The following is a 13844-nucleotide window of genomic DNA, read 5'->3' on the forward strand; positions in this document are numbered from 1 at the left end:
GACGATGCTATGTGTGAACATGTAATTGGGTGCATATGGCGTCATAGTTATGGAGAAGTCTTGATTCAGCACTAAGGGAAGAAAGGTGTTCTTGGGTTTATGAGGCTTTGTGTACTTTTTCAGAAGTTAGGCTACTGTGCCATGATGCCTAGTAACCTCTCTTCATCATGCTGGGTCATGTATTTTGGATAAAAGCTTGGACGATTCAAGCTAAATGACTGCCATTCCAGATAGAAGCATGAGATCAGAAAGTCCTGAAAGGAAGTCTCTGGGAACAAAAAAGGACATGATAGAGCACTTGAAGAGCAAGCAAACACCAACAGTTGTCCCCCCAGCATGAGGATATTATAAAGAGCAAAGTAAAGAAAGAGCAAAAGCAATTAGAACCCCAGGAAAAACAAAAAGCTTCATGAGAAAGAAAATTCAAACAAATACAGTATCTCATGCTTCAGCAACATTATTTATGTAGTCATAATATTGTAAATACTGATTATTGCATAACCAAAAATTATGAAAATAAAACCAAGATAGGTGATGTGTCTGGTGGTTAAGTCATCAGCTGTCATATAGGAACATTGATAGGTTATCCAAGATTGATATTTTAAGCCAATCAAGTTATAAGAGAAGACATATATTATATAGTGATAACTACCAGAAGAAAGGGCTAAAAAGTTAAAAGTGACAGTGGTAACTGAAGGAACATGGGTGTGTAGGAAGGGATGATTGTAGCCTGATGGATTTTATTCTTTCAAGGTTACTGGATTAAAAAAAAAAAAAACATATTATTTAAATTTAGAATGTTACTAAAATATCTGGGGCTCTGATGAGTTTCGGTGCCCCTGGAAGGCATAGGCATCCCGCAAAGGGTCTACAACTCAGAGAATAAAACCATGCTTAGGTCTTCCTTGGTGGGTCCCTATTCCCCAGTCAGCCATGGATGTGCCTCCAGGACCGAGAAGAGAGCAGGAAGCCAGGCTCTGGAGGCAAGAGGAATGCAGGCATCCCTCCCTCTTCAGGAAGGGCCCAGCTTCTGACCTTTAATCATAGACTAGAGTAGGAAGGGGGCAGAGACTGGCCAGGGGAAGGGCTACAGGTGAGGGCTAGAGCTGGGGGTGCTGGGGCCTGGCCAGAAGGTAGGGAGGGTCTCACTTACGTGCACACACTCCTATTGCGTACCTCGGGCGGTCCCCACTGTAATCGCAGTAGAGGCCCCGGTGGGGGTCACAGATGGCTGCCTCTGTGCAGTTGTCCCCGAGCTGCTGAGCACACATTTTACAGCATTCACAGCCATCTGTGATGAGGCTGACCCCCAGTGGGCAGCGGGGTGGGGACGGCGGGCACTCACATGGCCACTTGCAGAATTGGGGGCGTGAAGATGTATCCTCCAGTGGCACTGGGGTGAAGGCCATGGCCGTGGGGGCTGGAGAGAAGGCCTGTAGGGGAAAAGCAGAGATAAAGGGCTGCCAGGCAGGGGTGTCACAGCCTAAAGGGTCGGCAATCACCTTCTCATCTTCCTGGTGTTAAAAGGTTTACATAAAATTATGTTTTTTTCTACCATGTTTTTAATAGCCAGACATCTCCTTTCTCTTCAGTAAAACAAATAGGAGCAAAGAGCCAGGAGGTCGGAGAAGTTAAGCCAATTTCCCCAGTCCCCTTACTGGAGGTGGTGGGGCCCTGATTCTATGTCAGAACTCTGGCCACACTAAGCCTCATATGTGTTTCCTTCCATCCTCGAGCATCCCACAACCTGGGTGTGTTTCCTTCCATCCTCAAGCATCCCACAACCTGGGAGGGCAATGAGTCAGTCTCATTTCACAGATGTGGGACCCGAGGCTCTGAGTAGCAAATGCCTTCTGATGAGTCATGTTTCGAGGTGCAGCCCGGATCCCATTGCCTTTCCTCCTCTGCGCAAAGAGCCACCCTCTTCACTCCACTATGGGTCCTTGGGAACTTGCAGAGCCAGATGACTCATACTTGACAGCAGGTTTTAGCCAGATGACCTATTATTATTATAATTAGTTGCCCTCTGAGCCCCAGGAAAGGCTGCGGTGGGGTGCGGCAGGTGACCCCTTCAGAGCCCACTGTGGCTGGCTCTCCCTGTCCTGTAGAAGGGAGTTAGGCCCCTGTTGCTAGTGCCAGGCCTACAGACAGGAGTCCCCCTGCCCACGCACCTCCCATGGCCGCATTCCCATCCCCAAGCCCCCAGGTTCATCGTCACCCTGAAAATACGATGGACGCAACACTGGGAAGCTGGGAAGAGGAGAGATAGGCCCAAAGAGCCATCCCTGCCCTGAAGAACAGGGAGATAGAATGGGAGGCTGCTCTGGGGTGTCTTTGAGTTTAAGAGTTTCAAGCCGCCTGTATCTCTGGGAGCCAGTCACCTTCACACCCCCTCTGGCTGCCGCCCTGAACCCCTGTCCTGGACCCTTGCTCTTTACACTGGAGGAAGCAGAGACCGCAGGAGAAAGGGAATTGTCTGAGGACAGAGAGTGTGCACACGGCTCCCGGCCATTCTCCCATCCCCAGGCCAGTGTGGTCCCTGCCGGGGAGCATCCCGTCCCGGGCTTCTGAACCGTGATTCCAGAATTCCAAGGTCAGCAGAGGTGGGGACCAGGGCTTCACCCCCTCCACCTCGAACCCGAGAAACCCTGCTCGGTGGAGGTTAGAGATCTGCATTTCAATCTTGGAACGACACATGCTGACATATTCAGATTCTTCTTCCCTTTTCCCGGGGAGGAAACTGAGACCCAGAGAGGCAGAGGAACATGTCCAGGATGACACAATATGTGTCAGGATCTAGGCACAAACCACTCTTATAAGTCTCATTTCTGGGGCGCCTGGGTGGCTCAGTCGTTAAGCGTCTGCCTTCGGCTCAGGTCATGATCCCGGGGTCCTGGGATCGAGCCCCACATCGGGCTCCCTGCTCAGCGGGAAGCCTGCTTCTCCCTCTCCCCTCCCCCTGCTTGTGTTCCCTCTCTCACTGTATCTCTCACTGTCAAATAAATAAAAATCTAAAAAAGAAAAAAAAGTCTCATTTCTACACCCTTCACCTTTGCCCTCTGGGTTCTTGTAATTGCATAACAAACGTTGCTGAGCTAGCTCATAGCCTCTCTCAAGTTCTAGGCATTTGAAGATGAATTTAAAAATTCTTGGATTTTGAAGAACTCACAGCTTATGGGAGAGGCAGACATTAGAGGTGATTTCTTATAGCTCAAAGCTGTACACAGAGTGCTGGGTGTCCCAGGGGGCCCAGGGAGCTCCGTGAAAGTCAGGGCAGGAATTGCTCTGCCCCAGGGCTGTGAAGTCCACCCTTGCACACTTGGCCGGGAGGACTAGCAGCTGGGAGAGATCAGCGGCCGGGAGAGATGATCCAGATTGAGTGGCTGGATTCATTGGGCTCTTGGTTAGGGGTTTCACACGTAATCCTTTTCACTGTAAATATTGATTGAACTCTTGAAAATCAAACGGGCAAACCTTGATTTGAGGCTTCTATGACCTCTGGGCTTGGTTTCAGGGCTCAGTCGTGCCCACTCCTTTCCTAAGGCAGGACCTCTGCCCTGAGTTCCCTGGGACCGAAATGTCCTTCCCACCTCCCTTCACTTGGGCACTGCCACTCAGGCCCCCCCTTAAGGGCCTCCCTCAGAGAGAGCGCTCCTGGTCCGCCGACCTGAGCACCTGGCCTGTCCTGCCAACGCTCTGCACACCTGGTGGCCAGACTTGTGTGTGTTTGGGAGACTAAGCAAGCCCTCGGGGAGGAGGGCAGGGTGGGGCCCTCCACACGGGGCCTGGCCCACAGCAAGGCACCGCAGGGAGGCCTGGGGGCTGTCTGCCACCCATTTCTCCAGATGCCATTGAACCTCTCCCCTCCGTCCCGCCTTATCCCATCCTCACTGGGGGCTTCTCTGCTAGGCTAGAGACAGAGACCCAGGATGGCCAGGAGAATCATGCCTGCAGCCACTTCCATTGTCCATGGGTGACGTGGCTTGGCAAGGCCTTGCTGGCCGGGATCCAGGAACTCTAGGAGGTGGGCAGTGCTGGTCCCTGTTCACCTGGGCGATCGGTTTCCCTGCTTCTGCTTGCTTTTCCTCAGAAATACAATGTGACACAACAAAACCCCAAACCCCCTCATCAATAAACCAGCCAGATGTGCACACACACACACACACACACACCCCTCTTTCTGACTCTGTAGAGAGAATTTTCCTCGTCATTCTGTGACACTAGAAGGCTCAGTGCTTCATAAGCACCCATGAACTGTCTCTAATCAGTCCCCAGGCCCTCAGGATATATATACTCTTGGCAGAGGAAATTTTAAAAAGCCCCTTCCTCCAGGAAGCCTTCCATGCGTTCCCCCGGCCGTGTTAGGGGACTCCCTCCCCACTAGATCGTGAACTGTAAAGGCCTCACTGCTGTCTGTGTGCCTGAAACATGGCCTAGAGCCCACGGCAGGCGTGTGTCAGTGTTGCCTAGTGGGATGGCCACACGGGGGACTGTTGACTACAAGGGGCTTTGGTGTCACTTGATACTCAGGACCTCCAGTCCTGGAACCTCTCCTCTTCGCTCGGATTAAATTTGAGTGTCAACAAAAGAACATGGAACCTGAGACGGCCAGCAGTGTGTTCCTTCTGTGTGGCCTTGGACAAGCTTCCTAACCTTTCTGGGCCTCGACATCCCCATCTGTGATACGGCCACAATAATGCCCCCCTCCGGGAGCTATGGGGAAGGGGAGAGCCCATGTGTGCGGAAGCACTGGTAAGGCCTGGCACATGGCAGGCCCTCAAAAGCATGACTTCTCGCTTGCATTTCTTTGTCGGGGGTCCTCCCGAACTCCCATAGGGCTCAGCATGGGACTTGCGGGGTTGGGCCCTCTGAGCCGGGCTGGGATGGGCTCTCATCTGGCAGGTACCCCTCTCCACATGGTCACCATCTATTCTGGGGTCTCCAGGTTAACGCCCCCCAGAAGGAAGGCTCCTTTTCAGTTACCTGCTGGGAGCCCCAGAACACAGAGTTCCTTAAGGGAAACCAGTTAGGGGAGCTGGGGCAGCGAGGGATGGGCTCTGGGAGGGAGGTCAGCTTAGCTCAGACCTTGCTATTGGCGCCATCTGCTGGTGGGAAGCCTCCTAGGCCTCAGTCCAGGGGAGAAGGTAGAGGGAGTGTGTGGGGGGCCTGAGAACTCCCGAGTCTGATGTGAGCCCCTTGAATCCTTGCTGCCTTGCCCAGCGTTGACACCACAAGGGATGCGACTGTGGATTCTTCCTGATGATGAATTCTCTGTGTGTGTGTGCACGCAGGGAAGCAGAGGGGTGCCATGGGCTTTCTGCCCTCAAGAGTGGACAGTTTAGTTGGGGAAATGTATCGACTCTTCCATGCATTCTATGGGCAGATGCTTAGTGAACAGCTACCATGTGCCCGGCTTTGTGCAGGGCTTGAAGGAAGCAAGGGTGCATGAGACACAACCCCTGTGCTCACCAGCTTACCGCCCATGGGGCCGACAGACACGAACATGGTAACTGTAATTCAGTGTGATCAATGCCATAATGATGGCACCATACATTCCTGCACCCCCCCCTCCAGTCATTGGGTCACTCAACACACCTCTAGTCGGCTCTCCCTGGGCGCCAAGTGTTACACTAGGTGCTGGGCCGACAGTGGGGGATACCACAGGGAAACAAAGCCGACCTGCCTGTGGGAGCATACAGGAAGGCTGGCCATGTCTGCTGGGACTGGGGAGGGCTTCTCCGGGAGCTGGTGTGGGAAGAATAACAGGTGTGTGAAGACGAGCAGGAACAGAGCAGCGAGGAAGGGCACCAAAGCAAATACAAAGGCCAAGAGCAGTGCTCACGGGCTTGTGTCTGGGGCATGGGGAGAATTGCGGTGAGCTGGTGCAGGGTGCAGACGCGAGGTACGAGGAGATGGAGGCTGGAACAGATCACAATGAGGTCATGGGCAACTAGATCAAGGAGGGACCCGAATGCCTGGCTAAAGTCTCAGGCTTTTGGCTGGAGTCTGCTGCCTTCATTCATTGAAGGACTTTAGCAGAATGATCAGGACAGATTTGTGTTTTAGAAACATCACACTGTGTCAAGTCTGGTCTTTACGACGTACTGTCCATGTGACTCTGGGAGTCCACTTTCTGAGCCTTGGTTTTCTCTGCTGTGAAATGCCATCTCTACTACTAGATACCCCCACCCACCAAGGTTCTGGGAAGAAGCACCAAATGAGATCATGGCTAGGGTTTCTAACTTATCTAGCCAGTCCATTCCATTGCAGACCATAGCTGCGGTGACCGCTAGGGGCCAATCTTGAGCTAGGTTTCAGTTTCTGTGGCTGATCTTTTGTCTTCCCCACAGTGGTTGGTATCATGAGCTCCATTTTACAGATCAGCAAAGTGACTTGTTCATGCTCAACATGTAGTAAGTGACAGAATTTGGACTTAAACTCAAATCTGCTGGGTTCATGCTTTTTCCACTACTGTACACGAAGGAGAATTTTCTAATGGAAGGAATCAGTTGTGAGGTTGTGAGCGCACCATCAGTGGAGGTAATCAAGAAGCAGCTAGACAATCATCTGGGCTGGGGGCTGTAGAGGAGTGTCAGGCTTCACAAAGCCTGTCATATAGTGGGTGTCAATAAGCATCTGTCAATAGAATGAAGGAGTCAATGTACATTTCCCCATGACACTGTCCTCTCTCGAGGGCAGAAACCATGTACCATCCATTTCCCTGTGTGTGCACACACAGACAGGCCCTTACCTCATAGCTAATCTCTATGGGTGTTCGTTATATATGAAGAACTTTGAAAAAAAATTATTTATTTTTGAGAGAGAGCGAGCAAGTGGGGGGAGGGGCAGAGGGAGAGAGAGAAAGAATCTCAAGCAGGCTCCATGCTAAGCACAGAGCCCGATCTCATGACGCTGAGGTCATGACCTGGGCCGAAATCAAGAATCGGACACTTGGATCACCTGGGTGGCTCAGTCGGTTAAGCGTCTGCCTTTGGCTCAGGTCACGGTCCCAGAGTCCTGGGATCGAGCCCCGCGTCAGGCTCCCTTCTTGGGGAACCTGCTTCTCCCTCTCCCTCTGCAGCTCTCCCTGCTTGTGCTTGCTCTCTGTCTCTCTCTCTCTGTCAAATAAATAAATAAAATCTTAAAAAAAAAAAAAACAGTCGGACGCTTAAGCAACTGTATATGGAGAGCTTTTGATGCCCTGTCTCCTACAGTTCCCCCAACAAATCACAAGGCAGGCTTACTAATTTTCCTGGAGCAGAGGCAATAGGCTCAGAGAGGTTGAGTGACAGCACGAGGCCACACAGCTAGTCACGGTTGGGGGGCGGGCAGCCGGGATGGAACAAAGGCTGCCTTGCCCGAAGATCTTGAGCCCCTAACTCTTCTGCCATCTGTGGTCACCCTCCCAGAAGAGACTGCACTCCTGTGGTCGTTGGGAACACGCTCCCCTCACAGCTGACCAAGGCGAGTATCCAGAGCCTGGGAGCTCTGGGAGAGGCTGTGGGGATCCTTGTGTGAAATGTCTGTCCCCTCAGGATCGCATTTCCTAACAAGTGGAGACCTCAGGCATTCATGTCACTGCCACGGCTGAGGCCAAGCGGCCCAGCGCCCTGTTTCAAAGCCCTGCTCCCTCCAGAAACTCCAGCCCGAGCTACATCCTGGGGTTGAGCGGGCTGGGGAGGACCTGCTGCTGGGCGGGGAGTCGGGAGGGGCTTTCGGCCAGCCTTGTTCCGAAGGGTCCTTGAGTATTCCAGCTGGGAGGCATCTTAGCACTCCTCTCTGACCAACCTGCCCGTTGGAAGAAGAATGTGAAGCCCATGGTTTCCTCTCTGAGGAATATTTACTGAGCACCAGCAGTGGGGCAGGCCCTGTGCGGGCTGGGGTTGGAACAGCGGGCCCAGAAGATTCACTGTCCTCACAGAGCTCCCTCTCACTGTGCCCCCTTTCCAGGCTCCTAATTCCGAGAATTTAGATTTCCACGCCAGCAGCTCCTACAGCTGATACTGGCCCCGGGCAGGCGAATCTGGTAAGGAAAGCCACGAAATGTGCCAGATACAGTGCATTCAGTTAATGAATGCCCCTACCAACCCTTGGGGGAGTAACTACCCCACCCCCACTTAACCAGTGGGGAAACTGAGACTCAGGGAGTCTAGGCAGCTGCCCAGACGCCCAGGCAGCGACTGGCAGAAGGACTGAGCCTGCAGGGTCTGACTCCACGCTCTGCGCTCGAAGCCTCTGGTTCCCCTTTGAATCACCTGTCGCCCCCCTGCCCCACTCAAAGCCACCCCCCTGCGGTGCACGGTGCTGATGACAGCTTTTGCCGGGGCCCCTCCCCAGGCAGGGGACACTTGATGACATCAGCTTCTAGTAAAATGGCCTGTCTATGAAACCCCAGGCACCAGCTGAGGTGTGGGGGAGGTGATGGTGTCTTCCTAGGGGGCCCAGTTAGTCCTGGAGCCTCCAGTCCAGTGAGTCCCCTGCACCTGTGTCCATCCAAGTGCAGCCTCCCGTGTCCCCAAGGGGCGGAGCCAGCTCACCCGTGGGTGTCTCCCTTGAGGTTCCTCTCGGGAGCACTAGCTCCCTGAGATGCCAGACAAGGAGGCTGTGTCGTTCCGTCTGTCTCACACACATGTTTTCTCTTTCACACATACACACACAGGCTATCAGCCGCTTTGAATGTCCGGATTAGCACGGCATGGCCACCTGCCCTTTGCCATGAGGCATGGACCGTTGTCATGAAGACATGGGCTCTCTTTTTCCATCCATAACATGAACGGGGGAAGTGCCTCAGCCGGAGAATGGAGGTAAGACGTTCCCCAGGGCTTCTCTTCACTGGCTTCCTTGGGAAGTCAGCCAAATCTCAGGGCATGGCCCCCTCGCCCTTCCCGTGACCGGGGACGTGCCCTCTGCCCCGTAGCACCATCCTTGCCGTGGGGGGCTCGGGATGCAGTGGTAGTGGAGACTTGTGCTGAGCTTGAACGGCTGGGCAGAGTGCCGGAACCAGCGAGCTTGGGCCGCTCCGCCATGTTGGGCCCTTGTCTGTATGGACAATGAGCATAGGACTTTTGGGATGCTGTTTTTAAAAGAACACCTTATTCTATTTTTCAGCCCATTCCAAGCAATAGGTCCTCGGGCAAAACCCACAGAGCACAGAGAGTAATTCGGGCAACTGGCCCAAGAGGAAGGTTTGGAGGAAGTTCTGTGTAGCCCAGAGCAATAGACTAGGAGGCCATTGTGTCTGCCCAGGATCTCCGGAATGGGACTTTCCTTCTGGGGCCGAAGGTCTTCCTGGAACCCCAGGATATTTGCTTGGCTGGGCCCTTGGGACACCCTGGGGCTCTTACCAGGTTCCCACTTTTTTTTTTTTTTTTTGGTTTTAGAGCCTCTCCCTGCATTCCCCAGCACAGACAGGAGCCGGTCCCACGCCCTGCCTCCTTCCCCAGACAGCTCAGCTGCTGTCCTTTTACCCACGCTGAGCTATCCGAGACAGGGTGGCTGTGCCCGTTCTGCAGATGGGGAAACTGATCTTTGCAAACTCACTACCATATGGGGCTTACATCAGGTTTTCTAACAGCAGAAGCCAAGAGGGGAAAAAAACCAATCTTTGCTTCCCCAGGTGGGTGCCCAGTGCTCACTTGGTCACAGACTGTTTCTGGCCAGTTCCACCTGCTCAGCCTCACCAGGGGCGCCCCGACCCAGCCACCTCTCAGGACAACCAGGGTGGCCATTACAAGTAGAATTACTCCCCACCGTGGTTCCCAAACTTCGCTGCACGTCAGAACCACCTGGAGGCTTTAACAAACACTGATGTGTGGCCACTGTCCCCAGATATCCTGACTTAAATGCTTTGGGCAGGGGCGTGAGCACTGGGACGTTTCCAGGTGGTTCTGAGAGCAGTGGAGGTGGAGAACAGCTGTGGCCTACGGACCCTGTTAGAATACAGACTCCTGACCCCCACATGGAATATTTGGCTTTGGTTCCTCTAGGCCCGGGCGGAGAATCTGTATTCTGGCCTGCACCTCTGGTGATTCTTTTGGGAATGGGAACCCTGTCTTCGAGTGCACGGCAGGGGAGGGAAAGGTGTGGGGGCTCCAGGCTGCCTTCCTCTTTGTATGACCACTGTCTTCATCGTGGAACACAGAACTTCTGTATGATCACACTTCCATGCATTACGTGCAGACGCCCTACAAGTCACGAGGTGGAGCCTTGTGAGTGGGGTTAGTGCCCTTCTGAAGGAGATCCCAGAGAGACCCCTCGCCCCTTCCTCTGCGTGAGGACACAGTGACAAGACACCAGCTACGACCTCATCAGAACATGACCACGTGGGCTCCTTGATCTCGGTCTTCCAGCCTCCGGAACTGTGAGAAATACATCTCTGTTGTTCATAAGCCCCCCGGTCTGTGGTATTTTGTCACAGCTGCTTGGATGGATTAAGACAGCGTCAGACACTCGCCCCTCTGGACAAGGAGGGCGATCGTGAGGCAGGGTAAAAGAAATGAGTTGATCCCTGCAATGGAACTTCCCGGACAAACGGAAGCAAATGAAAATTGGGGGAAAAAAATTAAAGCCCCTGTAGGAAATGCTGCAGATGTAGTTTGGAGATGCTGTTTAACGATGAGCAGTAACTATGGATTTTATGGTGTTTTCCAGCCTCTGAAGATGGACCCAGGGATGAGTGAATCTACAGTTTGACTTGCATTATCAGTTTCCCAAGAACGCATGGCAGCAGGCAAGGAAGCAGAGAGTCGGAGAGTCGGAAGCCGGCCGGGGTGGGTGGGGCACCCAGGGGACTGGAATGTTCTACTTGATGACAGAGATGGACCCCATCCTCTTCTGAGTGTGTGCATGGTTCACTGGGGACAGGTGCCCTTGCGGGAGAGGAAAGGGCACAGCATCAAGACTACCCCACGGGGTGGTGAGGATTGTGATGGGGCTGAGCCCAAGCTGCCAAGGACCCCAGGAGGGGAGATGGGAACCTCCCATGGGGGGTTATCAGGGAAGGGCTGTCTTTCTTGTCTCCTCAGTGCCCAGCACCGTGCTTGGCTCTCCAGGGGCAGGTGCTCAGTGACTGGAGGGGATGGTCCTGGAGCCTGGCTTGCTTGCATTTGGGAGGCAGCACCTTGACACTCCACAAGGGGGCAGCCTTGAGACAGAAATGGTCTGAGCAGACCCTCGACTGTGTTCTGGGGGCTTCAGGAAAGGGCTGCCCTGCCTGGAAGCAGTTTCTGTTCACCCCTTTACTGAAAAGAAGGCCCTGGGGGCAGTGGAAGAATGTGACCCCCTCTGGCCTGGGCCCAGAGCTGTGGGACCCCCACAGCCCACCTGCCTTCTCTACCACTTTGCTCTCACATCTGATACAAGGGACGGGGTAGTCACAGTATAAGCGGGTGGACCCCTCCTGAGCTCTCGTAGGAGAGCACCCCTAGGGATCTGTACCCCTGTTCCTGGTGGGGGCTGGCTTCAGGTGGGCCTTGTCTCCGAAGGGTCTTAGCTCTCCGCCCCTAAAGTCACCAGATACTTCCATGCCTAGCCCTGGCTCCCAGGGCAGGAACTGAAGGCCCCGCAGCTGACCCAGTATTGGCCAGGCTGCAGGTCACAGGGTATGGAAGAGTTTTGGGGATTTTTCTGCTAATTGGTTTTATAAACATGCAGTCTTGTGAGCTTCTGGCTGGGATGGGGGACTCGACTTTATGGGACAGGGCTGAAGGCTCAGGAGCCAGACTTCTTTCCAAATAACGAGCCTTTGTGTGACCGTTCGTTCGTTCATTCATTCATTCATTCATTCATTCATTCATTCATTCATCAAGCGTATGAAGCATCTCCTAAGTTCCCAGCGCAAAGCCTCAGGGAGCACTCCGCCTTCTTAGGAGACAGGACTATAATAGGGGTAACTGCATCTAGAACAAGGATTGGAAATTGCAGCCCATCAGCCACATCTGACCCATTGCATTTTGTAAGGGGGAAGAAGGGATTTCCCATTTTCAAAAAGTTGTGAGAAACAACAACAAAAACAAAGAAGAATGTTCCATGGAGACCTTCTAGCCCACAAAGCCTAGACTATTTACCATTCGACCTTTTATAGGCAGGGTTTGCTGTTCATTCTTTGTTAGAGACAGGCGTGAATACTCACCAAAAATCAGGAGAATAATACAATCTCTCATACCTTTCACCAACTTTAGCTATTATCAATGCTGTGTTGATTTTGCTTCAGCTATTACCTGCCTACTCACATACATTCCTTCCCTGAGGATTTCAAAGCAAATTCCAGACACTGCGTGATTTTACCTGAGATTCTTGAGTGTGCTCGAAAGTATGAGAAATTTTTTAAAAATGTAACCCCCATACAATGATCACACCCATAAAATCAGTTACAATGTTGTGATTTTCTCTGGTTAATAACCAGTCCTTAGTCCTTACTCAAATTTCATGGATTGTCTCCAAGACTTTTTTTTTTTTTAATTGGACGGTTTCTCTAAATCAAGATCAACGCAAGGTCTACATGGGGTTCTGCATTTTGCCTTTTATGCCTCCTTTATTCGTTTTCATTCTACATAAATCATATAATCCTTGTGACAACCCTAAGAGGCATGTGGCTTTTGTGATCATCTTCCCCAATGTACAGATGGGTAAACTGAGCCCTAGAAAGGTCAGATAATTTGCCCAAGGCCACTCACAAATGGCAGAGGTAGGATTTGAACCCAATGGCCACACCACACAGCGCCTCAGCAGAGTCTAAATAAGGGATTTGAGAGCAAGATAAGAAGGCAAGGAGCAGGGGTATAGGAGCAGGGAGTGCTTCTCGGAGGAGGCGTCATGCGCACTGTGTCCTGACGGGTGATTGAGGATTGACCGGAAGGGCAGAGAGAGCATCGAAGCTGAGGACCAACAGGAACAAGGGCGTGCAGGTAGCAGCAGCAACATGGTGCAGGAAGGACCAGTGGTCAAGGTTAGGGCTTAGGGTTCTGGGACATGGAGATGGTAGGCTGGGGCCATGGCAGAGGACCGTAAGCGCCACGCCTGGAATGTGTGTATCCCCTGGGGGAGATAGGGGTCTTTCCTGACTCAGCCAACACAGCGTGCCAGGGGATGATCAAAACAACCCTGTGAAGTCAGCCCTCATGGTCTCAATTTGACAGATGGGGAAACCGAGGCCCACAGAATTTAACAGACACAGCAAGAAAATTACGCACTCTGCTCTTCTGACTCTGGATCTCATACTCCTCCAGTGACCTCTAAGGGGCCCTTCTCTTGCCTAATTTCCAGTTCGCGCAATTCACCAAAAGGAACTGGGAGCCTTCCATGTCCCAGGCCTGGAAGTGGCAGTGGCCATGGGGTGACCAGGGACAGGGCCAGCCCTGGAACAATAGCCAAGATAGACAAGGGTGGAAAAAACTGCCATCCGTTGAGGTTAGGCCTGTTCTTCATACAGGGGAGGAGGGAGCAGCTTCCTGATAGAGCCGGGAGAGCTATTTTCAGCATCTAGGCCCATACCTGGAGGTGGGAGGCCCTGGGCTCCAGCCCCCAGGCTGAGACTTGTGGCCTTGGACCAGCCACTTGCACCCCCACAGGGCAGGCTGGGATGAGGCAATCCTCTGGCACCTTCTAGCACTCTTGGCTGGCTGAACTGGGCCTCTGATAAAGGTAGTTCCTCCCTCCAGCATCCGGAGCCTGACCTCAGCTCCCTTGCCCCCATCCCGGATTGGGTCCGACTCAGGCCGGGAGGACAGACATGGGCAAGGGGCTGGCACACAGGGACACCCCTGGGAGCAGGTCCTGCCAGCCCTGCCTGGGGGACGAGGTGGTGATTTTGAAGCTCTGTTGGCCTGGGGGATCAGAGTAAAACT

General features: G+C 53.0%; 1 protein-coding gene across 1 annotated transcript in view; it reads right to left on the reverse strand.

Moving 5' to 3' along the window:
• Positions 1–13844, reverse strand: part of CCN4 (cellular communication network factor 4) — a 38957-nt gene that overhangs the window by 16206 nt on the left and 8907 nt on the right. Inside the window, exon 2 of the mRNA XM_054512439.2 lies at positions 1154–1433. Coding sequence (XP_054368414.1) covers positions 1154–1433 — 280 coding nt within the window. The remainder of the gene's footprint in view (positions 1–1153; positions 1434–13844) is intronic.

Source organism: Mirounga angustirostris, unplaced genomic scaffold (assembly GCF_029215605.1).
Source record: "Mirounga angustirostris isolate CCGP_5_RB_7025 unplaced genomic scaffold, mMirAng1.0.hap1 SCAF_4, whole genome shotgun sequence".
Classification (NCBI taxonomy): Eukaryota; Metazoa; Chordata; class Mammalia; order Carnivora; family Phocidae; genus Mirounga; species Mirounga angustirostris.